The 24,947-nt window shown below is 65.2% G+C and overlaps 1 protein-coding gene across 1 annotated transcript in view; it reads left to right on the forward strand.

Moving 5' to 3' along the window:
* The first annotated feature begins 4,360 nt into the window (after nucleotides 1-4,360).
* The window catches only part of SLC12A1 (solute carrier family 12 member 1), a 57,452-nt gene continuing 36,865 nt past the window's right edge, over nucleotides 4,361-24,947 (forward strand). The window contains exons 1-7 of the mRNA XM_048519747.1: nucleotides 4,361-4,641; nucleotides 5,363-5,911; nucleotides 6,678-6,806; nucleotides 7,793-7,868; nucleotides 13,703-13,798; nucleotides 16,216-16,355; nucleotides 16,818-16,992. Coding sequence (XP_048375704.1) covers nucleotides 5,507-5,911; nucleotides 6,678-6,806; nucleotides 7,793-7,868; nucleotides 13,703-13,798; nucleotides 16,216-16,355; nucleotides 16,818-16,992 — 1,021 coding nt within the window. The 5' untranslated portion in view covers nucleotides 4,361-4,641; nucleotides 5,363-5,506. The remainder of the gene's footprint in view (nucleotides 4,642-5,362; nucleotides 5,912-6,677; nucleotides 6,807-7,792; nucleotides 7,869-13,702; nucleotides 13,799-16,215; nucleotides 16,356-16,817; nucleotides 16,993-24,947) is intronic.

A 24,947-nucleotide genomic window follows, 5' to 3' on the forward strand; every position in this document is an offset into this window, starting at 1 on the left:
CCCCCCCCCCACCCCCCCCCCCCCCCACCCCCCCCCCCCCCCACCCCCCCCCCCCCCCACCCCCCCCCCCCCCCACCCCCCCCCCCCCCCACCCCCCCCCCCCCCCACCCCCCCCCCCCCCCACCCCCCCCCCCCCCCACCCCCCCCCCCCCCCACCCCCCCCCCCCCCCACCCCCCCCCCCCCCCACCCCCCCCCCCCCCCACCCCCCCCCCCCCCCACCCCCCCCCCCCCCCACCCCCCCCCCCCCCCACCCCCCCCCCCCCCCACCCCCCCCCCCCCCCACCCCCCCCCCCCCCCACCCCCCCCCCCCCCCACCCCCCCCCCCCCCCACCCCCCCCCCCCCCCACCCCCCCCCCCCCCCACCCCCCCCCCCCCCCACCCCCCCCCCCCCCCACCCCCCCCCCCCCCCACCCCCCCCCCCCCCCACCCCCCCCCCCCCCCACCCCCCCCCCCCCCCACCCCCCCCCCCCCCCACCCCCCCCCCCCCCCACCCCCCCCCCCCCCCACCCCCCCCCCCCCCCACCCCCCCCCCCCCCCACCCCCCCCCCCCCCCACCCCCCCCCCCCCCCACCCCCCCCCCCCCCCACCCCCCCCCCCCCCCACCCCCCCCCCCCCCCACCCCCCCCCCCCCCCACCCCCCCCCCCCCCCACCCCCCCCCCCCCCCACCCCCCCCCCCCCCCACCCCCCCCCCCCCCCACCCCCCCCCCCCCCCACCCCCCCCCCCCCCCACCCCCCCCCCCCCCCACCCCCCCCCCCCCCCACCCCCCCCCCCCCCCACCCCCCCCCCCCCCCACCCCCCCCCCCCCCCACCCCCCCCCCCCCCCACCCCCCCCCCCCCCCACCCCCCCCCCCCCCCACCCCCCCCCCCCCCCACCCCCCCCCCCCCCCACCCCCCCCCCCCCCCACCCCCCCCCCCCCCCACCCCCCCCCCCCCCCACCCCCCCCCCCCCCCACCCCCCCCCCCCCCCACCCCCCCCCCCCCCCACCCCCCCCCCCCCCCACCCCCCCCCCCCCCCACCCCCCCCCCCCCCCACCCCCCCCCCCCCCCACCCCCCCCCCCCCCCACCCCCCCCCCCCCCCACCCCCCCCCCCCCCCACCCCCCCCCCCCCCCACCCCCCCCCCCCCCCACCCCCCCCCCCCCCCACCCCCCCCCCCCCCCACCCCCCCCCCCCCCCACCCCCCCCCCCCCCCACCCCCCCCCCCCCCCACCCCCCCCCCCCCCCACCCCCCCCCCCCCCCACCCCCCCCCCCCCCCACCCCCCCCCCCCCCCACCCCCCCCCCCCCCCACCCCCCCCCCCCCCCACCCCCCCCCCCCCCCACCCCCCCCCCCCCCCACCCCCCCCCCCCCCCACCCCCCCCCCCCCCCACCCCCCCCCCCCCCCACCCCCCCCCCCCCCCACCCCCCCCCCCCCCCACCCCCCCCCCCCCCCACCCCCCCCCCCCCCCACCCCCCCCCCCCCCCACCCCCCCCCCCCCCCACCCCCCCCCCCCCCCACCCCCCCCCCCCCCCACCCCCCCCCCCCCCCACCCCCCCCCCCCCCCACCCCCCCCCCCCCCCACCCCCCCCCCCCCCCACCCCCCCCCCCCCCCACCCCCCCCCCCCCCCACCCCCCCCCCCCCCCACCCCCCCCCCCCCCCACCCCCCCCCCCCCCCACCCCCCCCCCCCCCCACCCCCCCCCCCCCCCACCCCCCCCCCCCCCCACCCCCCCCCCCCCCCACCCCCCCCCCCCCCCACCCCCCCCCCCCCCCACCCCCCCCCCCCCCCACCCCCCCCCCCCCCCACCCCCCCCCCCCCCCACCCCCCCCCCCCCCCACCCCCCCCCCCCCCCACCCCCCCCCCCCCCCACCCCCCCCCCCCCCCACCCCCCCCCCCCCCCACCCCCCCCCCCCCCCACCCCCCCCCCCCCCCACCCCCCCCCCCCCCCACCCCCCCCCCCCCCCACCCCCCCCCCCCCCCACCCCCCCCCCCCCCCACCCCCCCCCCCCCCCACCCCCCCCCCCCCCCACCCCCCCCCCCCCCCACCCCCCCCCCCCCCCACCCCCCCCCCCCCCCACCCCCCCCCCCCCCCACCCCCCCCCCCCCCCACCCCCCCCCCCCCCCACCCCCCCCCCCCCCCACCCCCCCCCCCCCCCACCCCCCCCCCCCCCCACCCCCCCCCCCCCCCACCCCCCCCCCCCCCCACCCCCCCCCCCCCCCACCCCCCCCCCCCCCCACCCCCCCCCCCCCCCACCCCCCCCCCCCCCCACCCCCCCCCCCCCCCACCCCCCCCCCCCCCCACCCCCCCCCCCCCCCACCCCCCCCCCCCCCCACCCCCCCCCCCCCCCACCCCCCCCCCCCCCCACCCCCCCCCCCCCCCACCCCCCCCCCCCCCCACCCCCCCCCCCCCCCACCCCCCCCCCCCCCCACCCCCCCCCCCCCCCACCCCCCCCCCCCCCCACCCCCCCCCCCCCCCACCCCCCCCCCCCCCCACCCCCCCCCCCCCCCACCCCCCCCCCCCCCCACCCCCCCCCCCCCCCACCCCCCCCCCCCCCCACCCCCCCCCCCCCCCACCCCCCCCCCCCCCCACCCCCCCCCCCCCCCACCCCCCCCCCCCCCCACCCCCCCCCCCCCCCACCCCCCCCCCCCCCCACCCCCCCCCCCCCCCACCCCCCCCCCCCCCCACCCCCCCCCCCCCCCACCCCCCATCAAAGGGGCTTACAAACTCCTTGCCCTTCCCCCCTCACAACAAACATCTTGTGAGGTGGGTGGGGCTGAGAGTGCTCCAAAGAACTGTGACTAGCTCAAGGTCACCCAGCTGGCAGGGGTTGGAGTGCATAGGCTAATCTGAATTCCTCAATCTCCTTGCCCTTCACCCACCCCCACAACAAACACCCTGTGAGGTGGGTGAGGCTGAGAGAGCGCCGAAGAACTGTGACTAGCCCAAGATCACCCAGCTGGCATGTGTTGGAGTGCACAAGCTAATCTGGTTCCCCAGATAAGCCTCTACAGCTCAATGGCAGAGTGGGGAATCAAACCCGGTTCTCCAGATTTCGAGTGCATCTGCTCTTAACCACTATACCAGGGGTAGGGAACCTGCGGCTCTCCAAATGTTAAGGAACTACAATTCCCATCAGCCCCTACCAGCATGGCCAATTGGCCATGCTGACAGAGGCTGATGGGAATTGCAGTTCCTGAACATCTGGAGAGCCGCAGGTTCCCTACCCCTGCACTATACCATGCTGGCTCTCCTCTCACTTAGGAGCACTTTTGACTGCCTTCTCTCCTTTACACTAAGCTGAAGTAGAGCGTAGAAACACGTCACCACATACTCTGTCTTGATCTGGCTGTTATTTCCTGTTGTAGTCCTCCAAGTGTTGTTTCTCTGTTGGAGCCAGTGGGCCGGGGGGAGCATGGCAACTCCTTACACAATTGGATACACAAGATGCCAGATATTTCCCAATATCTGTCTCTACTCCATATAGGTTTATCTAGCAAAAAAGCAAAATTTATATTCAAGACGGGTCAAATTAAGAATGCAAATATTTCAGGGCAAGAGTATTTCAGAAGCGATCGTCATTTTGCCATGTTTTCCTCTGGGGAGAAAGAAAAAAATGGCAGAATTGATTCTGTTGCTGCTACCTACCTTCAATTAACCTTTTCAACTGGATTGACTACAATTCCCATCAGTCCCTCCCGACACAAGCATTGGCTATACTGGCAAGGGCTGATGGGAATTGTAGTTCATGAACATCTGTAGGGCCGCGAGTTTGACACCTGTGTATGGAGAAGCATCTGAAAGATGTGTTGTCTTAATTACTAATTTTGGCTGGATTAGACCAGTGTATAAAGTATAAGAATGACTGGGTGTTTGGGGTTTTCCACCTCTGATGCCATAGATACGGACAAAATGTTAAGAACAAGAACTACCAGAGCACGGCCATGCACCCGGAAAACCCACAATACCCAGTTGATTCCAGCCGTGAAAGTCTTTGACAGCACATAAAAGAATGACCTGGTAAAGCTTCAGGCAATAAAACAATCCCACACCTCGCCATGCATATGTAAGAACTTCTTAAATGGCGCACACTTATTTCAGTAGCACATGACTTTCTGGAATATAGTCCATGACAGCCCTGTGTATGTCTGTAGGAGGGCATTTGCAATTACAGCCATATTTGGAAACTCAACGGAGCAGAGGTCAAGATCTTGTAGAGAACCTCGTTCGCTTTTCCTGGATCCGCTGCCATTCAGCAAGAGGTAGGTGCCAACTCTATCTCCTTCTGTCCAAGAATTAATAGGCTCATTACTAGCTAATATTTAACAGACTAAAATATTCCTCTGAACATATGGCCAAGGGGCAGAGGTTCCACTTCCAACTGTGGGACTGGCTGATTCAGAAGGTGCCTGATGTAGAGCAAAAAACTCCGGCCACTGAGTTTTGTAGTGACGGGGCGGAAAACGTCAACTCTGCACATCAGGGAATATGAAGTAAATGGACGTTTCCACAAAACAAGGGGGAAGCAGCAGGTTAAACCCCCTGGATGGCATTTATTTATTTTTAAATACAGTTATAATATTCTTAAGGACAACCAACCAAAGCTGACAGGTTCCCTGTAAATTTATACTTCGGCGCATCACGGAGATCGTTTGTGAAAGGTGAGCCTTTGTTTTAAATTTCTTCCCAGGCTAGAGTGGCAGTCCGTTAACTGTCTCTACAGAACGTTTTGGGATAAGCAGAAAATGGTATATGGATAGTTTGCCCCAAAAGCCAAAAATTCAGCACTAACTGAAGGAGGAGAGACTTAGGGAGAGAGAGACTTAAGGAGCTGGGTATGTTTATAGTTTGGTGAAGAGAAGGTCGAGAGGTGACATGATAGCCATGTTTAGATATCTGAAGGGATGTCATGTTGGTGAGGGAGCAAGCTTGTTTTCTGCGGCTCCAGAGACTAGGACCAGGAGTCATGGGTTCAAGATGAAGGAGAAGAGATTCCACCTAAACATCAGGAAGAACTTTCTGACAGTAAGGGCTGTTTGACAGTGGAATGCACTACCTCAGAGTATGGTGGAGTCTCCTTCTTTGGAGGTTTTTAAACGGAGGCTTGGATGGCCATCTGTCAGGAGTGCTTTGATTGTGTGTTCCTGCATTGCAGGGGGTTGGACTTGACGGCCCTTGGGGTCTCTTCCAACTCTATGATTCTATGAAATATGAATGAACCAGAGAAGATATATTCACCATCGTGAGTTCAATCAAAGGGAAAATAGCTAGAAAATAAACCAAAATTGCAGAGAAACTAAAGTCTGTTTTCTCACAAGAAAATGTACTCATTAAAAATATAGCATATTCTCTTCCTGTGTCTGAGACAGGTGTCTGAGACAGGGTTGCTCTTTGGGATGACTACATGAAAAAGTTCACAGAAGCCTCCAGTGAATGAGACACCCCAATAATTTGAACATCGCAACAGTCATACGTTGGAGATTGGACAGCAAATATTTTCGAAAATAATACCTAACATCCACCAACATGAATAATTCTCCAAACGTCTTTTCGGATCCAAGTCCAAATAGGTTTCAGGTCAAAGTCATTAATGAAAACCATGACAGTACAGGTCCATCTGGAGGAGATCTCAACCCTCAGTGTTACGAAGAAACATCTTTTGCTGATGGGGCCAATAACAGGTTACGAGTAAGCTACAGACCCGGAAACCGAGAACTGTATGACAGTTTCTTTCCAAATGGGGACGCGGCCAAAACTGACGGAAGCTTTCATCCTTATGAAACGCACAGTAACACGTATTATCTAAAAACGTTTGGTCACAATACCGTGGATGCCATACCTAAAATTGATTATTACCGAAACACAGGGAGCGTCAGCGGGGCCAAAATGGTTAGGCCAAGCCTGATGGATATTCATGAACAATTAGCAAAGGTACGTTGGAGGAAAGGAAGACCAATATGCTATTGGCTGTTTGCTGGCTATTTATTTGCAACTTAATCCCCTCAGTTCAAAGTATACTCCAGACATGCAGCCAAATGTAATGCAGACTCACTCAGAACTAGATCCGACTATGTTAAAACTGGCTGTGTGTAAATAATGCAAGTTTGTACAATCCAAATTGTGGCCCCAGAAGAAAAAAAAAGCTAAATTCAGCAAATCATGTTGGGCAAATTCGGGACTTTTTCATAGTTTAACCCATTTTCGTGTAATTGATTCTGCCATCTGTATGATCTTGCAGAATCTACTCCGGTTTCACCGGCTGTGGAGAAACAGGAAGGAACTATGCAGGGCACTGAAACCGATTGCCAAACACTCAAAACCTTGTTCAGCTCATCCTTTGGTAGCTGAGAGATCAGTCAGCATGGCCCACACACTGGCAAACATATCTTCACACTGTAGGCACTAGAAATCTGTCGTTAAAAAGAAAAGAAGTCCTAGATCAGGGGTCTCCAACTTATGGCCCTCCAGATGTTTATGGGCTACAATTCCCATCGGCTCTGCCAATTGGTCATGCTGGCAGGAGAAGATGGGAATTGTAGTCCATGAACATCTGGAGGACCATAGGTTGGATCCTTAGATCTGTGTCCAGTGCCATATTCTACAACTTTTCTGCACTCCCAGCAGATATGCAGGCCTTCCCCTTTAAAGTCAACAACGCAGGATGTATTACGGTGCTATCTAAATATTCATTGTTTAGAACATAGCAGTTACTACCGTGGACAAATTCACCAAGGCAGATGGCCCCATGGGAGGAGAAGCAGAACCTGAGAATGAAGAAGAAACCAAAGGAGGCTTTGTGAAATTTGGCTGGGTAAAAGGTGTCCTGGTAAGCAGCACACATCTGGTAACATCCTTAAAATTCAGTTCATTTAAAAACTGTGCGCAGTGCAAATTTTTAGGGAGGGGAAAATATGCCATTGCTTCCTGCGGTGATCGCAACATGATTAGAAGATCAGCTTTTCACGCTTCATGATGCATATGCACGGGGTGGTTCAGGATAGGACCAGATAGTTTCATGCTTGAACATTAGATCTCGTTTTTAGTCCATTTTCAAAATGAATCTTTCTAAACTTTCTGTTCTGGAGATGTCGTTTTAACTCCTTCTACCCTACTGTTATTTTTAGATCTCAGGCCGCGCTGTTACACTCTCTATTATTTTATAGTGCTATGGCCTATTGACCATGTAATAATTTCTATCTCAGTGATGGCGAACCTTTTCGAAACTGAGTGCCCAAATTGCAACCCAAAACCCACTTATTTATCGCAAAGTGCCAACACGGTCATTTAACCTGACTACTGAGATTTTAGTTTAGAAAAAACAGTTGGCTCTGAGGTGTGCATTACTCGGGAGTAAGCTTGGTGATAGTCGGTGGCTTTGCTTTGAAGCAACTGTGCAACTCTTCCAATGGGTGAATCACGACCCTAGGAGGGTTTGCTCAGAAGCAAGCCCCATTGCCAGCAACCGAGCTTACTCCCAGGTAAAGGATCGCACTTTTGTTCTTCGTATGAAAATCAGTGGGGTTTAACAGTGCTTAACAGGGTTACCTACACTGCTTCCCCAAAACTAGATCTTAGGTTTAATGCTAATAATCGAGTCCAGCGGCCCAGGCCAGGCTAGATGTGGGTGGGGGGGGACTCTGTGCGTGCCCACAGAGAGGGCTCTGAGTCCCACCTCTGGCACCCGTGCCATAGGTTCACCACCACTGTTCTATCTGATCTGATCATAGTCCAGGCAGCATTACTCTTTGACTACTAACACGGCTTGCATTCTACGAGGACCTGGTAACGCAACTGTCTTTGTTCAACATTTAGGTGAGATGTATGCTGAATATCTGGGGCGTGATGCTTTTCATTCGCCTGTCCTGGATTGTAGGTCAAGCCGGAATAGGTATGCATTTTTAAAGTACATTTAAAAAACTCTATGAGGGGAAAACAGGGAAACCTTCACAGAAGCACTATTAATCTTCCAACTGAAGCGTGAATTGGCATGGAATGTGCATGCGAGCTTTCCAGAGCAGTTTCTGCTGTATCCAAAGGCAAAGTTAACTTTACCAACACTGGAATTGTCCAGACTGTTAAGCAAACTGCCTTTTTGAACAGCCCAGATCTAGCCTGTATCCATGCCAGCTCCACTATGGCTGAATTCCCACTGAAAATTTAATCTAGTTACAACCAAGTTTCAAAAGAATCGGCACCTTTTCATCCAGGTTCCAACATCCTCACTGCAGCACGTTTCTAGTGAAGACATCTAGGCCTGCCCCTTTGGGGGAGAGGGGGTGCCTGCTGTCAGGGGTGCAATTGTTAAGCCAGCAGCACCAAAAGTTCAGAGTATCTTTAGGAGACCCTCCTGATGATACCATCCAGGTTTGGTGAAGTTTGGTTCATGAGGGCCAAAGTTATGAACCCTCAAATGTGTAGCCCTATCTCCTATTAGCTCCCATTGGAAGCAATGGGGGATGGGGGCACCCCTTTGGGAGTCCATAGTTTTGGACCCCCTGGACCAAACTTCACAAAACCTGGGTGGTATCCATAGGAGACCCTCCTGATGATACCACCCAAGTTTGGTGAATTTTGGTTCATGGGGGCCAAAGTTATGGACCCTCAAATGTGTAGCCCCCATCGCCTATTAGCTCCCATTGGAGTGTTTTTCTTAAAAGGTGCATATACAAGCAGGTCCAGGAAAATCCCGTGATAGGGGCGGAGGGGCAGAAACGGGACTGATCAGTGTCCCACAGTTCGGCTGTGAGGAGATCTCGAGGGAACCTGGATATTTCGGGTGACTACCCCAGGACTAATCGCCAGGAGGAATTCACCCTCAGTCTGAAATCAATGGAATTAGAGCACATTTGTGTTACTTACTAGCCTGTGTGCAAAATATTTATATGTAAAAGACAGGCATTTGGAAGAAAGTTCTATACTGTAAAAACTGATTAATATTGGAACAAGAAAACCTAGCTACTCTATAAAGATACAATGTTTTGAAACCATGGTTCTGCAAAGTCATTTGATGTTGTGTGTGTCTGCTAAACATAAAATTGAAATATACCAGTGGAATGCCAAACTATTAACGTGTCCAGGTCCCCAGCACCAACTAACAGCACACACCCAAGGAAACTGATCAGCTCTGTTTGTTTATTTCATTGGTTTCATATGCCACGCTTCCCCTCAAGGCGGCTTCCCACATTTTATACAAAACAATCAAATCAATTTAAAGCAACATTTAAAATGATCAATCCTTTCAACTGATGGCGGCAGTTCATTTAAATTACAATCTTGAACCCACTAAGGAAAGGGGGTGGGAAAAGATGGAAGGTGGGAAAAGGAGGAGGAGGAGATGGAAAAATCTGTAAGTGCCTCAACTCAAATCTATAACTGATAAGAACTGCCAGTTACAATGCAAAATAGTTTCTTACAGAAAGGGGAAGATATAGTTAGTTTCCACAAGGAGGAGGAGGAGGAGTTTGGATTTATATCCCCCCTTTCTCTCCTGTGGGAGACTCAAAGGGGCTTACAATCTCCTTGCCCTTCCCCCCTCACAACAAACACCGTGTGAGGTAGGTGGGGCTGAGAGAGCTCCAAGAAGCTGTGACTAGCCCAAGGTCATCCAGCTGGCGTGTGTGGGAGTGCATTGGCTAATCTGAATTCCCCAGATAAGCCTCCACAACTCAAGTGGCAGAGCTGGGAATCAAACCCGGTTCCTCCAGATCTGTTATATGCAGGACTTTTAGTTTATAGTAGATGGAGTGCCCAGACTGCAACCCAAAACCCACTTATTTATCGCAAAGTGCCAACACGGCAATTTAACCTGAATACTGAGGTTTTAGTTTAGAAAAAAATGGTTGGCTCAGAGGCCTACGTTACTCAGGAGTAAGCGTGGTGGTAGTCGGTGGCTTTGCTTTGAAGCAACCGTGCAACTCTTCCAACGGGTGAATCACAACCCTAGGGTGAATCACGACCCTAGGAGGGTTTACTCAGAAGCAAGCCCAATTGCCAGCAACTGAGCTTACTCCCAGGTAAAGGATCATGCTTTAGTTCTTCGCATGAAAATCAGTGAGGTTTAACAGCGCTTAACAAGGTTACCTACACTGCTTCCCCAAAATCAGGTCTGAGGTTTAATGCTAATAATTGAGCCCAGCGGCCCAGGCCAGCCTACCTGTGTGTGGGGAGGAGGGAGGGGACTCTGTTTGCACGTGCCCACAGAGAAGGCTCTGAGTGCCACCTCTGGCACCTGTGCCATAGGTTCACCACCACTGCTATAGAGTTTCCCAGGAGCCATGATTCTGCATGTATCAAGATACTGGTTAATGAGTGCACGAAAATAAACCTAACCTTTAAGGAATATTTGTAACAGCTCGCCATTTCCCATAGAACTCGAGGATTCTCAAGCAGTCTCCAGCCCAGGCACTGAGCAACCTCAGGTCTCCAATCCTTAAGACCATAAGAACATAAGAAAGAGCTTGCTGGATCAGACCAGAGTCCATCTAGTCCAGCACTCTGCTACTCACAGTGGCCCACCAGGTGCCTTTGGGAGCTCACATGCAGGAGGTGAAAGCAATGGCCTTCTGCGGCTGCTGCTCCCGAGCACCTGGTCTGCTCAGGCATTTGCAATCTCAGAACAAGAAGGATCGAGATTGGTAGCCATAGATCGACTTCTCCATCAATCTGTCCAATTCCCTTTTAAAGCTATCCAGGTTAGTGGCCATCACCACCTCCTGTGGCAGCATATTCCAAACACCAACCAGGCGTGGCATGAAGAAGCGTTTCCTTTTATTAGTCCCAATTCTTCCCCCCAGCATTTTCAATGTATGCCCCCTGGTTCTAGTATTGTGAGAAAGAGAGAAAAATTTGTCTCTGTCGACATGTTTTACCCCATGCGTAATTTTATAGACTTCAATCATATCCTCCCTCAGACGTCTCCTCTCCAAACTAAAGAGCCCCAAACGCTGCAGCCTCTCCTTCAATATGGTTCCTGCATTATGTGCCTTCACACTATACACTGTGGTTAGGTCAACCCCTTGAATTCCCCCAGCTCTTGCTTCAGAGCCATAGAACGCAATGTGAACAGCAGGGGAGATGTATGTGGCTGCCAAAAGAGAGTGCCACAAAGGACAGGATTTTTAGTCTTTTCCCCCAACTGGCTTACAGACCAACACAGAACTCACCATTTTCTGTACAGGAACTGTGTATGCTGCAGGGCCAGCCATGGACCTTTGGGCACATGCTTGTAGCCTGCTGTTCTTTAAGCCAACTGCATGCAGTTTAAGTTCCAAACTAGGCTTCCCCTATAGCTTAAACAGGTAGAACAGTTGCTGCAACTTTCACACATGCAGCATAATGCAATTTCAATCCACTTTCAGCGCACCATTGTTTGCAAGCGGATTTTGCTATTCTGCACAGTAAAATCCAGCTGCAAAGTGCATTGAAAGTGGATTCAAAGTGCATTATTCTGCATGTGCGGAAGGGCCCTAAGTGAGACTAAACCCAGGCAAAATCTCCCTCCTAAGAACATAAGAACATAAGAACAAGCCAGCTGAATCAGACCAAAGTCCATCTAGTCCAGCTCTCTGCTACTCGCAGTGGCCCACCAGGTGCCTTTGGGAGCTCACATGTAGGATGTGAACGCAATGGCCTTCTGCGGCTGTTGCTCCCGATCACCTGGTCTGTTAAGGCATTTGCAATCTCAGATACTCCTCCTGCTTTGTGTCCTATTGGACCCGGCTGTAATCCTCAGAACGTCAGAAAGAGCCAGCATTGTGTAGTGGTTAAGAGCAGGTGGATTCTAGCTGGAGAACCAGGTTTGATTCCCCACTCTGCCACCTGAGTGGCAGAGGCTTATCTGGTGAACCAGATGTGTTTCCGCACTCCTGCATTCCTGCTGGGTGACCTTGGGCTAGTCATAGTTCTTCAGAACTCTCTCAGCCCCACCTACCTCACAAGGTATCTTTTGTGGGAAGAGGAAGGGAAAGGAGCTTGTAAGTAGAAGAACAACAAGAGTTGGATTTATATCCCACCTTTCTCTCCTGTAAGGAGTTACAGGAGAGAAAGGTGGGATATAAATCCAACTCTTGTTGTTCTTCTACTACTCTTCTTATCCTTGGATCAAGCCTCAGTGAATATCCTCAGGTGCATTTTGTTTGAGTGAAGATCTCTGGATATGTTTCTGAATTGTTTTGGGGGAATTTGAACGTTATGTATTTGAACATTAACACTCAAAAGGAAGGTTTTGTTTTTGCTTTTGACAACAGTTAATCAGCAAAAAAATTGCCAATGCAAAAGGGGGGGATTTTGTCCATCTATGCAGCGTTGCATGTTTGCGTTTGGCACCGCGCCTGACAAAAGGGAGCTCGCAGGTTTTATGATGCATACCAAATGAGGTCTTGCAGCTGGAAGCGCACATAAGTATATGCTTTGCCATGAAAACCCTGCGTCTTAACATTGCAAAGACTTTGCTCTGGGGTTTCACGCAAAATTAAGTTTCCTTTTTTTTAAGGGCAGTTTAGTAACTTATTGCCATCATCAAGGAGTATTACGTTGTTCCGGGGTGTGAAAATAGCCATAGGCAAGAGTAATTCATTTTAATGTTAGTTAATGTCCTTACATCTGGGGTTTTTTAATCTAAACTTTAATCAGATCTTGGCATTACTTTGTGATAAGAGTGGTTACTGAGGCCTTGGCTTTCGCATTTAAGTCTACAATTATCCTCTGGCAGTCATCAAAATTCAGACGATACTCTTTCCTATCTTTTCCCCACCTGTGGTATTTTGGGGGGGTGGGGAGATTGTGCCTTTCTGTATCACCTGTACATTCCCTGTACATTCCCAGATGGCCATATTGGGTGAAATGTTTTAACTCCAATGCACGTAGGCCAAAAACACATGGTCAGTTCTTGGAGTGGAGGACACATTGGATTTTATGCTCTGTTCCAACATTACATTCACATGTAATCCACTTGTTTTAGAGGCAAATGCTTTTGTATCTGATTGTGTATACCAGTGATGGCGAACCTTTTTGAGACTGAGTGCCCAAACTGCAATCCAAAACCCACTTATTTATTGCAAAGTGCCAACATGGCAATTTAACCTGAATACTGAGGTCTTAGTATAGAAAAAACGGTTGACTCCAAGGCGCGCATTACTCGAGAGTAAGCTTGGTGGTAGTTGGTGGCTTTGCTTTGAAGCAACTGTGCGACGCTTCAAACGGGTGAATCACGACCCTAGGAGGGTTTACTCAGAAGCAAGCCCCATTGCCAGCAACCGAGCTTACTCCCAGGTAAAGGATCATGCTTTCATTCTTCCCATGAAAATCAGTAGAGTTTAACAGCGCTTAACAGGGTTACCTACACTGCTTCCCCAAAACTAGGTCTTAGGTTTAATGCTAATAATCTCCCTGAAATAATTACACTATTATCACATGATGAACTCTGTGCACGCGTGCCCACAGAGAGGGCTCCGAGTGCCACCTCTGGCACCCGTGCCATAGGTTCGCCACCACTGGTGTATACAAATGCTTTTGTATCTGCATTCTATTCTTCGACAGTTACTGAAGTGGCAGACGCTGGGTAACCCCACGCACAGGCCAAATGGAGACGGGACGAATTAATTCATTTTCACTAGCGAAACCTTGCTTAAGACAGCGCCTGGATTCCACTTCTAAATACTTTTCTAGAGAACCTTTCGGAGAGTTGCGGACAAGTTACACTCTCGATCTTTTCCTTGCTGACAGGTCTTGGAGTTATCATAATCCTCCTTGCCACCACGGTTACCTCCATTACTGGCTTGTCCACTTCAGCGATAGCAACTAATGGTTTTGTTCGTGGAGGTAAAACCTTGGGGTTTTTTTAAAAAAAACCATATATATACATTCTTGACGTTCAGAATGAGTTTTCCAAGCTTTATTAGCAATCAAGTCAAGGGCCCCTTGCCTTAAAACAACAGCGCAATGGATGTTAGACCTGCAGGGAACTAACAGGTGAGCTGTACAGTCGATAAAGTATTAACATCCTATATTTTGCTTCATAACTTTCCTGTGAATCACAAAGTTCAGCTCAGTTCGCCAAGTGCCGATGATCCTACCTGGGACCGACGGAGGATTTGAATCAATTTTTTTCTCGGAAATTCTTTTCTCTTTTTCTCCTATTCAGAACACTGCAGGCTGCGTTTCTTTGGACGGACTGGACTTCCTGTTCTTAAACATTTAAGGGCCAATTAACATGACAGGGTGATTTCTTACTCTCTTAATGCTCTTCTCCATAAAACTTTGCAGAATTGTCTGAGGATATGGGCAATTCATTCTGGGATGCCGTAACAGTGCCCAGTGCCTTGCTGGTATTTTCGTTATCCTGACAACTTAGCTCACCGCATGTGTTTATAGATCCAGACAGACTCTTTTCCCTTCGATCTATGATGGGGCTCACAAGATGGATTTTAGCACATTATGATCTGACCAAGGTATTTGGGTCAAATATTTTTTCTGGGATTTTTTCAGGTCTCGGAGTCGTAGTCATTTGCCTGAGTGTGGTTGTTACAACTTTGACAGGCATGTCCATGTCTGCCATATGTACAAATGGAGTAGTAAGAGGAGGTAAGTAAAGTATGGTTTAAATGACAGAATACGGATCGTTGAAGACAAATGTTAACTGCGTTGTTCCAGCCTGACAAAATATATAAACACACAACTACAATGAAGCATGCCGTGGGGATGGAGGAACATGCATCTGTGTTAGAGGGCAAGAGGAGAATCTAATATTTAAAGGTGAGTTTAACCTAGACAGAAGAGGACGATCTATTGATGTTTTCCAGGTATTTAGTATCATCGGAGGATATAACTTTTTTCTCTCCCCGGATCTTCTGAAAACAGCTGCCAAATTACACTACAAGAAGGCAAATTGCCATTGTAAAAATAGAAGACTGGACAAGATGGCACTTCGGTCTGATCCAACAGTCTTTTATGTTCTTTTCAAGACAACACCGCTCTCAGAGTTAGCATTTGCTTATGAGCTTTTCCCAGCTTCTAACTGCTTAGCACTTGGCCTTAGAAAGAAAACCTTCCTGAATGTTTGGTTACATTGATTATATAGCTCCATTATATATTTTTAATATCAAATTTTAATATCAAATTTTTAATATCAAATTTTAATATCAAATTTAATATCAAATTATACATTTTAATATCAAATTTTAGGCATATTCTCCTATCCCATAGTAAGATGTTTGTGGTTTTACTATATTCTGATAGAACCAGTTTAGTTGGGGGTTTTGGGGGGGGGGAGTCTGTAGTTAAGAAAGCCTTCAATATAGGACAGATTAAACACACGGCTCAAACATAAACATATTTGTTGGAAAGTATATTCCACTCAGCTCACTGGGGCTTGCTTCCCAGACAGTCTGTTTACGATTACAACCACATGTGATCAGTGGTGGGATCCAAAAATTTTAGTAACAGGTTCCCATGGTGGTGGGATTCAAACCCCCTGTATGCGTAGCACCACCGGGACGTATGGGCACTCCACGGGGCATGTATCGGCATTCCGGGGGCGGGGCATTCCTGGGCGGGGCTGTGGCAAGGACGTAGCCGCTGCGTTGGTCCTTGGGCAGGAAACGAATGCACGCAGGCGCAGGCTGCCACGCACACCGGTGCACCTCCTGCTAGACTGCTTCAAGTTCTGCGCGCTACTGCTGAGAGGAGAGGCGTAACTAAGGCAAAAATCACGTGGCAAAATCACCAATTAGTAACCCCCTCTCGGCACACACAAATAATTAGTAACCTACTCCCGTGTACCTGTGAGAACCTGCTGGATCCCATCTCTGCATGTGATCCTCTGAAAAGCCTTAATTAAATTAAATGGGATAATAATTACTTGAGGCTGAGAAAACCCAGTGAGGACACCAAGCTGCAATCTAGATCACTTTGATGAAGGGGGTTTTCATACGCAGGGCAAACTCAACAGCTCGTGTTTCAGTTGCTTGGGGCAGCAGTAGTCTCCAGTATGCTTGCGACAAGGAAGCAATCCATAATTTGAGAGGTGTACGCCGGATCATTAGCAAGGCCGCAGAAGAGCCCAAAATTCAGCAATCCAATCTCATGCAAATGTGCACATTACAACTCCAGCACCTTCTGCAGTTATGGAAAGGAAACTGAGAAAGACCCACTTGGGGTAACAGCTGCAACGACAGGGAGAAACAAAATGGCTTCAGTCAACTTCCCGTGGTAAATGTTGCTCTCTGCTGTACTGGCAGGTGGTGCTTATTACCTCATCTCCAGAAGCCTGGGACCTGAGTTCGGGGGCTCCATCGGACTCATCTTTGCCTTTGCCAACGCCGTGGCAGTAGCCATGTATGTTGTTGGATTTGCCGAAACCGTGGTGGAACTTCTCAAGGTGAGTACGAGTCCCGTACACGTGGCTAAAAACCCCGGATAAAAATGTGGTTAATAACTTTTTCGTCCCTGCTGATCGCACGTCTAATAAATGCATTAAGTAATAATAATGATAAATAAAAGTAATAAAGTAATGAACGCAACTTTATCGGCGAATTAGAACTCTCTAAATGTAACATAAATTCTCATTTATAAGTTTCCGCTTCCCTCGTGCCGGGTTGAGGACGTGTTTCTGAAGGTGCTGTGAGAATTTCAGAATTACTAAAAAGGAATTAAGGTTCTAATTAGCCTGCCAATAACCTTGGCAATTGAGGCCCAACCAGCATAAAAAATGTGAAACTCAGGGCTCATTACCCACGGAATGTGAAGAATCCCTCTTTAGCCATACTCTCCCGTTTTATGCCGGAGCTGTCTTGCACAAAAGGTATTCGTAACCATTTCCTTCTCACCGTATTTTTTCCAGAGCAGTAATGCCATCATGGTGGACGAATCCAACGACATCAGGATAATTGGCGCCATCACGGTTGTGGTTCTTTTGGGAATCTCCGTGGCTGGGATGGAATGGGAGGCAAAGGTAAAGCATAGCATTAAATACACGCCAAATGAACACCCAAGAGGACGTTTTGCAGTTGCTAGGAGTCGGTTCTGTTCAACACAGCAGCGGCACTCAAACTGTAACTCTCTGACTGGGGCCCTTTCCGCACATGCAGAATAATGCACTTTCAATCCACTTCCACAATAGTTTGCAAGTGGATTTTGCTATTCTGCACAGTAAAATCCAGCTGCAAAGTGCACTGAAAGGGGATTGAAAATGCCTTATTCTGCATGTGCGGAAGGGGCCTAGGAAAGAGGAGCCCCCCCCCCCCCCCCCCCCCTTCCCCCCCCCCGGGCCCCCCCGCCCCCCCCCCCCCCCTCCCCCCCCCCCGCCCCCCCCCCCCCCCCCCCCCCCCCCCTCCCCCCCAGCACCCCCCCCCCCCCCCCTCCCCCCCCCCCCCCCCCCCCCCCCCCCCCCCACCCCCCCCCCCCCCCACCCCCCCCCCCCCCCACCCCCCCCCCCCCCCACCCCCCCCCCCCCCCACCCCCCCCCCCCCCCACCCCCCCCCCCCCCCACCCCCCCCCCCCCCCACCCCCCCCCCCCCCCACCCCCCCCCCCCCCCACCCCCCCCCCCCCCCACCCCCCCCCCCCCCCACCCCCCCCCCCCCCCACCCCCCCCCCCCCCCACCCCCCCCCCCCCCCACCCCCCCCCCCCCCCACCCCCCCCCCCCCCCACCCCCCCCCCCCCCCACCCCCCCCCCCCCCCACCCCCCCCCCCCCCCACCCCCCCCCCCCCCCACCCCCCCCCCCCCCCACCCCCCCCCCCCCCCACCCCCCCCCCCCCCCACCCCCCCCCCCCCCCACCCCCCCCCCCCCCCACCCCCCCCCCCCCCCACCCCCCCCCCCCCCCACCCCCCCCCCCCCCCACCCCCCCCCCCCCCCACCCCCCCCCCCCCCCACCCCCCCCCCCCCCCACCCCCCCCCCCCCCCACCCCCCCCCCCCCCCACCCCCCCCCCCCCCCACCCCCCCCCCCCCCCACCCCCCCCCCCCCCCACCCCCCCCCCCCCCCACCCCCCCCCCCCCCCACCCCCCCCCCCCCCCACCCCCCCCCCCCCCCACCCCCCCCCCCCCCCACCCCCCCCCCCCCCCACCCCCCCCCCCCCCCACCCCCCCCCCCCCCCACCCCCCCCCCCCCCCACCCCCCCCCCCCCCCACCCCCCCCCCCCCCCACCCCCCCCCCCCCCCACCCCCCCCCCCCCCCACCCCCCCCCCCCCCCACCCCCCCCCCCCCCCACCCCCCCCCCCCCCCACCCCCCCCCCCCCCCACCCCCCCCCCCCCCCACCCCCCCCCCCCCCCACCCCCCCCCCCCCCCACCCCCCCCCCCCCCCACCCCCCCCCCCCCCCACCCCCCCCCCCCCCCACCCCCCCCCCCCCCCACCCCCCCCCCCCCCCACCCCCCCCCCCCCCCACCCCCCCCCCCCCCCACCCCCCCCCCCCCCCACCCCCCCCCCCCCCCACCCCCCCCCCCCCCCACCCCCCCCCCCCCCCACCCCCCCCCCCCCCCACCCCCCCCCCCCCCCACCCCCCCCCCCCCCCACCCCCCCCCCCCCCCACCCCCCCCCCCCCCCACCCCCCCCCCCCCCCACCCCCCCCCCCCCCCACCCCCCCCCCCCCCCACCCCCCCCCCCCCCCACCCCCCCCCCCCCCCACCCCCCCCCCCCCCCACCCCCCCCCCCCCCCACCCCCCCCCCCCCCCACCCCCCCCCCCCCCCACCCCCCCCCCCCCCCACCCCCCCCCCCCCCCACCCCCCCCCCCCCCCACCCCCCCCCCCCCCCACCCCCCCCCCCCCCCACCCCCCCCCCCCCCCACCCCCCCCCCCCCCCACCCCCCCCCCCCCCCACCCCCCCCCCCCCCCACCCCCCCCCCCCCCCACCCCCCCCCCCCCCCACCCCCCCCCCCCCCCACCCCCCCCCCCCCCCACCCCCCCCCCCCCCCACCCCCCCCCCCCCCCACCCCCCCCCCCCCCCACCCCCCCCCCCCCCCACCCCCCCCCCCCCCCACCCCCCCCCCCCCCCACCCCCCCCCCCCCCCACCCCCCCCCCCCCCCACCCCCCCCCCCCCCCACCCCCCCCCCCCCCCACCCCCCCCCCCCCCCACCCCCCCCCCCCCCCACCCCCCCCCCCCCCCACCCCCCCCCCCCCCCACCCCCCCCCCCCCCCACCCCCCCCCCCCCCCACCCCCCCCCCCCCCCACCCCCCCCCCCCCCCACCCCCCCCCCCCCCCACCCCCCCCCCCCCCCACCCCCCCCCCCCCCCACCCCCCCCCCCCCCCACCCCCCCCCCCCCCCACCCCCCCCCCCCCCCACCCCCCCCCCCCCCCACCCCCCCCCCCCCCCACCCCCCCCCCCCCCCACCCCCCCCCCCCCCCACCCCCCCCCCCCCCCACCCCCCCCCCCCCCCACCCCCCCCCCCCCCCACCCCCCCCCCCCCCCACCCCCCCCCCCCCCCACCCCCCCCCCCCCCCACCCCCCCCCCCCCCCACCCCCCCCCCCCCCCACCCCCCCCCCCCCCCACCCCCCCCCCCCCCCACCCCCCCCCCCCCCCACCCCCCCCCCCCCCCACCCCCCCCCCCCCCCACCCCCCCCCCCCCCCACCCCCCCCCCCCCCCACCCCCCCCCCCCCCCACCCCCCCCCCCCCCCACCCCCCCCCCCCCCCACCCCCCCCCCCCCCCACCCCCCCCCCCCCCCACCCCCCCCCCCCCCCACCCCCCCCCCCCCCCACCCCCCCCCCCCCCCACCCCCCCCCCCCCCCACCCCCCCCCCCCCCCACCCCCCCCCCCCCCCACCCCCCCCCCCCCCCACCCCCCCCCCCCCCCACCCCCCCCCCCCCCCACCCCCCCCCCCCCCCACCCCCCCCCCCCCCCACCCCCCCCCCCCCCCACCCCCCCCCCCCCCCACCCCCCCCCCCCCCCACCCCCCCCCCCCCCCACCCCCCCCCCCCCCCACCCCCCCCCCCCCCCACCCCCCCCCCCCCCCACCCCCCCCCCCCCCCACCCCCCCCCCCCCCCACCCCCCCCCCCCCCCACCCCCCCCCCCCCCCACCCCCCCCCCCCCCCACCCCCCCCCCCCCCCACCCCCCCCCCCCCCCACCCCCCCCCCCCCCCACCCCCCCCCCCCCCCACCCCCCCCCCCCCCCACCCCCCCCCCCCCCCACCCCCCCCCCCCCCCACCCCCCCCCCCCCCCACCCCCCCCCCCCCCCACCCCCCCCCCCCCCCACCCCCCCCCCCCCCCACCCCCCCCCCCCCCCACCCCCCCCCCCCCCCACCCCCCCCCCCCCCCACCCCCCCCCCCCCCCACCCCCCCCCCCCCCCACCCCCCCCCCCCCCCACCCCCCCCCCCCCCCACCCCCCCCCCCCCCCACCCCCCCCCCCCCCCACCCCCCCCCCCCCCCACCCCCCCCCCCCCCCACCCCCCCCCCCCCCCACCCCCCCCCCCCCCCACCCCCCCCCCCCCCCACCCCCCCCCCCCCCCACCCCCCCCCCCCCCCACCCCCCCCCCCCCCCACCCCCCCCCCCCCCCACCCCCCCCCCCCCCCACCCCCCCCCCCCCCCACCCCCCCCCCCCCCCACCCCCCCCCCCCCCCACCCCCCCCCCCCCCCACCCCCCCCCCCCCCCACCCCCCCCCCCCCCCACCCCCCCCCCCCCCCACCCCCCCCCCCCCCCACCCCCCCCCCCCCCCACCCCCCCCCCCCCCCACCCCCCCCCCCCCCCACCCCCCCCCCCCCCCACCCCCCCCCCCCCCCACCCCCCCCCCCCCCCACCCCCCCCCCCCCCCACCCCCCCCCCCCCCCACCCCCCCCCCCCCCCACCCCCCCCCCCCCCCACCCCCCCCCCCCCCCACCCCCCCCCCCCCCCACCCCCCCCCCCCCCCACCCCCCCCCCCCCCCACCCCCCCCCCCCCCCACCCCCCCCCCCCCCCACCCCCCCCCCCCCCCACCCCCCCCCCCCCCCACCCCCCCCCCCCCCCACCCCCCCCCCCCCCCACCCCCCCCCCCCCCCACCCCCCCCCCCCCCCACCCCCCCCCCCCCCCACCCCCCCCCCCCCCCACCCCCCCCCCCCCCCACCCCCCCCCCCCCCCACCCCCCCCCCCCCCCACCCCCCCCCCCCCCCACCCCCCCCCCCCCCCACCCCCCCCCCCCCCCACCCCCCCCCCCCCCCACCCCCCCCCCCCCCCACCCCCCCCCCCCCCCACCCCCCCCCCCCCCCACCCCCCCCCCCCCCCACCCCCCCCCCCCCCCACCCCCCCCCCCCCCCACCCCCCCCCCCCCCCACCCCCCCCCCCCCCCACCCCCCCCCCCCCCCACCCCCCCCCCCCCCCACCCCCCCCCCCCCCCACCCCCCCCCCCCCCCACCCCCCCCCCCCCCCACCCCCCCCCCCCCCCACCCCCCCCCCCCCCCACCCCCCCCCCCCCCCACCCCCCCCCCCCCCCACCCCCCCCCCCCCCCACCCCCCCCCCCCCCCACCCCCCCCCCCCCCCACCCCCCCCCCCCCCCACCCCCCCCCCCCCCCACCCCCCCCCCCCCCCACCCCCCCCCCCCCCCACCCCCCCCCCCCCCCACCCCCCCCCCCCCCCACCCCCCCCCCCCCCCACCCCCCCCCCCCCCCACCCCCCCCCCCCCCCACCCCCCCCCCCCCCCACCCCCCCCCCCCCCCACCCCCCCCCCCCCCCACCCCCCCCCCCCCCCACCCCCCCCCCCCCCCACCCCCCCCCCCCCCCACCCCCCCCCCCCCCCACCCCCCCCCCCCCCCACCCCCCCCCCCCCCCACCCCCCCCCCCCCCCACCCCCCCCCCCCCCCACCCCCCCCCCCCCCCACCCCCCCCCCCCCCCACCCCCCCCCCCCCCCACCCCCCCCCCCCCCCACCCCCCCCCCCCCCCACCCCCCCCCCCCCCCACCCCCCCCCCCCCCCACCCCCCCCCCCCCCCACCCCCCCCCCCCCCCACCCCCCCCCCCCCCCACCCCCCCCCCCCCCCACCCCCCCCCCCCCCCACCCCCCCCCCCCCCCACCCCCCCCCCCCCCCACCCCCCCCCCCCCCCACCCCCCCCCCCCCCCACCCCCCCCCCCCCCCACCCCCCCCCCCCCCCACCCCCCCCCCCCCCCACCCCCCCCCCCCCCCACCCCCCCCCCCCCCCACCCCCCCCCCCCCCCACCCCCCCCCCCCCCCACCCCCCCCCCCCCCCACCCCCCCCCCCCCCCACCCCCCCCCCCCCCCACCCCCCCCCCCCCCCACCCCCCCCCCCCCCCACCCCCCCCCCCCCCCACCCCCCCCCCCCCCCACCCCCCCCCCCCCCCACCCCCCCCCCCCCCCACCCCCCCCCCCCCCCACCCCCCCCCCCCCCCACCCCCCCCCCCCCCCACCCCCCCCCCCCCCCACCCCCCCCCCCCCCCACCCCCCCCCCCCCCCACCCCCCCCCCCCCCCACCCCCCCCCCCCCCCACCCCCCCCCCCCCCCACCCCCCCCCCCCCCCACCCCCCCCCCCCCCCACCCCCCCCCCCCCCCACCCCCCCCCCCCCCCACCCCCCCCCCCCCCCACCCCCCCCCCCCCCCACCCCCCCCCCCCCCCACCCCCCCCCCCCCCCACCCCCCCCCCCCCCCACCCCCCCCCCCCCCCACCCCCCCCCCCCCCCACCCCCCCCCCCCCCCACCCCCCCCCCCCCCCACCCCCCCCCCCCCCCACCCCCCCCCCCCCCCACCCCCCCCCCCCCCCACCCCCCCCCCCCCCCACCCCCCCCCCCCCCCACCCCCCCCCCCCCCCACCCCCCCCCCCCCCCACCCCCCCCCCCCCCCACCCCCCCCCCCCCCCACCCCCCCCCCCCCCCACCCCCCCCCCCCCCCACCCCCCCCCCCCCCCACCCCCCCCCCCCCCCACCCCCCCCCCCCCCCACCCCCCCCCCCCCCCACCCCCCCCCCCCCCCACCCCCCCCCCCCCCCACCCCCCCCCCCCCCCACCCCCCCCCCCCCCCACCCCCCCCCCCCCCCACCCCCCCCCCCCCCCACCCCCCCCCCCCCCCACCCCCCCCCCCCCCCACCCCCCCCCCCCCCCACCCCCCCCCCCCCCCACCCCCCCCCCCCCCCACCCCCCCCCCCCCCCACCCCCCCCCCCCCCCACCCCCCCCCCCCCCCACCCCCCCCCCCCCCCACCCCCCCCCCCCCCCACCCCCCCCCCCCCCCACCCCCCCCCCCCCCCACCCCCCCCCCCCCCCACCCCCCCCCCCCCCCACCCCCCCCCCCCCCCACCCCCCCCCCCCCCCACCCCCCCCCCCCCCCACCCCCCCCCCCCCCCACCCCCCCCCCCCCCCACCCCCCCCCCCCCCCACCCCCCCCCCCCCCCACCCCCCCCCCCCCCCACCCCCCCCCCCCCCCACCCCCCCCCCCCCCCACCCCCCCCCCCCCCCACCCCCCCCCCCCCCCACCCCCCCCCCCCCCCACCCCCCCCCCCCCCCACCCCCCCCCCCCCCCACCCCCCCCCCCCCCCACCCCCCCCCCCCCCCACCCCCCCCCCCCCCCACCCCCCCCCCCCCCCACCCCCCCCCCCCCCCACCCCCCCCCCCCCCCACCCCCCCCCCCCCCCACCCCCCCCCCCCCCCACCCCCCCCCCCCCCCACCCCCCCCCCCCCCCACCCCCCCCCCCCCCCACCCCCCCCCCCCCCCACCCCCCCCCCCCCCCACCCCCCCCCCCCCCCACCCCCCCCCCCCCCCACCCCCCCCCCCCCCCACCCCCCCCCCCCCCCACCCCCCCCCCCCCCCACCCCCCCCCCCCCCCACCCCCCCCCCCCCCCACCCCCCCCCCCCCCCACCCCCCCCCCCCCCCACCCCCCCCCCCCCCCACCCCCCCCCCCCCCCACCCCCCCCCCCCCCCACCCCCCCCCCCCCCCACCCCCCCCCCCCCCCACCCCCCCCCCCCCCCACCCCCCCCCCCCCCCACCCCCCCCCCCCCCCACCCCCCCCCCCCCCCACCCCCCCCCCCCCCCACCCCCCCCCCCCCCCACCCCCCCCCCCCCCCACCCCCCCCCCCCCCCACCCCCCCCCCCCCCCACCCCCCCCCCCCCCCACCCCCCCCCCCCCCCACCCCCCCCCCCCCCCACCCCCCCCCCCCCCCACCCCCCCCCCCCCCCACCCCCCCCCCCCCCCACCCCCCCCCCCCCCCACCCCCCCCCCCCCCCACCCCCCCCCCCCCCCACCCCCCCCCCCCCCCACCCCCCCCCCCCCCCACCCCCCCCCCCCCCCACCCCCCCCCCCCCCCACCCCCCCCCCCCCCCACCCCCCCCCCCCCCCACCCCCCCCCCCCCCCACCCCCCCCCCCCCCCACCCCCCCCCCCCCCCACCCCCCCCCCCCCCCACCCCCCCCCCCCCCCACCCCCCCCCCCCCCCACCCCCCCCCCCCCCCACCCCCCCCCCCCCCCACCCCCCCCCCCCCCCACCCCCCCCCCCCCCCACCCCCCCCCCCCCCCACCCCCCCCCCCCCCCACCCCCCCCCCCCCCCACCCCCCCCCCCCCCCACCCCCCCCCCCCCCCACCCCCCCCCCCCCCCACCCCCCCCCCCCCCCACCCCCCCCCCCCCCCACCCCCCCCCCCCCCCACCCCCCCCCCCCCCCACCCCCCCCCCCCCCCACCCCCCCCCCCCCCCACCCCCCCCCCCCCCCACCCCCCCCCCCCCCCACCCCCCCCCCCCCCCACCCCCCCCCCCCCCCACCCCCCCCCCCCCCCACCCCCCCCCCCCCCCACCCCCCCCCCCCCCCACCCCCCCCCCCCCCCACCCCCCCCCCCCCCCACCCCCCCCCCCCCCCACCCCCCCCCCCCCCCACCCCCCCCCCCCCCCACCCCCCCCCCCCCCCACCCCCCCCCCCCCCCACCCCCCCCCCCCCCCACCCCCCCCCCCCCCCACCCCCCCCCCCCCCCACCCCCCCCCCCCCCCACCCCCCCCCCCCCCCACCCCCCCCCCCCCCCACCCCCCCCCCCCCCCACCCCCCCCCCCCCCCACCCCCCCCCCC

This window comes from Sphaerodactylus townsendi, linkage group LG17, assembly GCF_021028975.2.
Source record: "Sphaerodactylus townsendi isolate TG3544 linkage group LG17, MPM_Stown_v2.3, whole genome shotgun sequence".
Taxonomy (NCBI): Eukaryota; Metazoa; Chordata; class Lepidosauria; order Squamata; family Sphaerodactylidae; genus Sphaerodactylus; species Sphaerodactylus townsendi.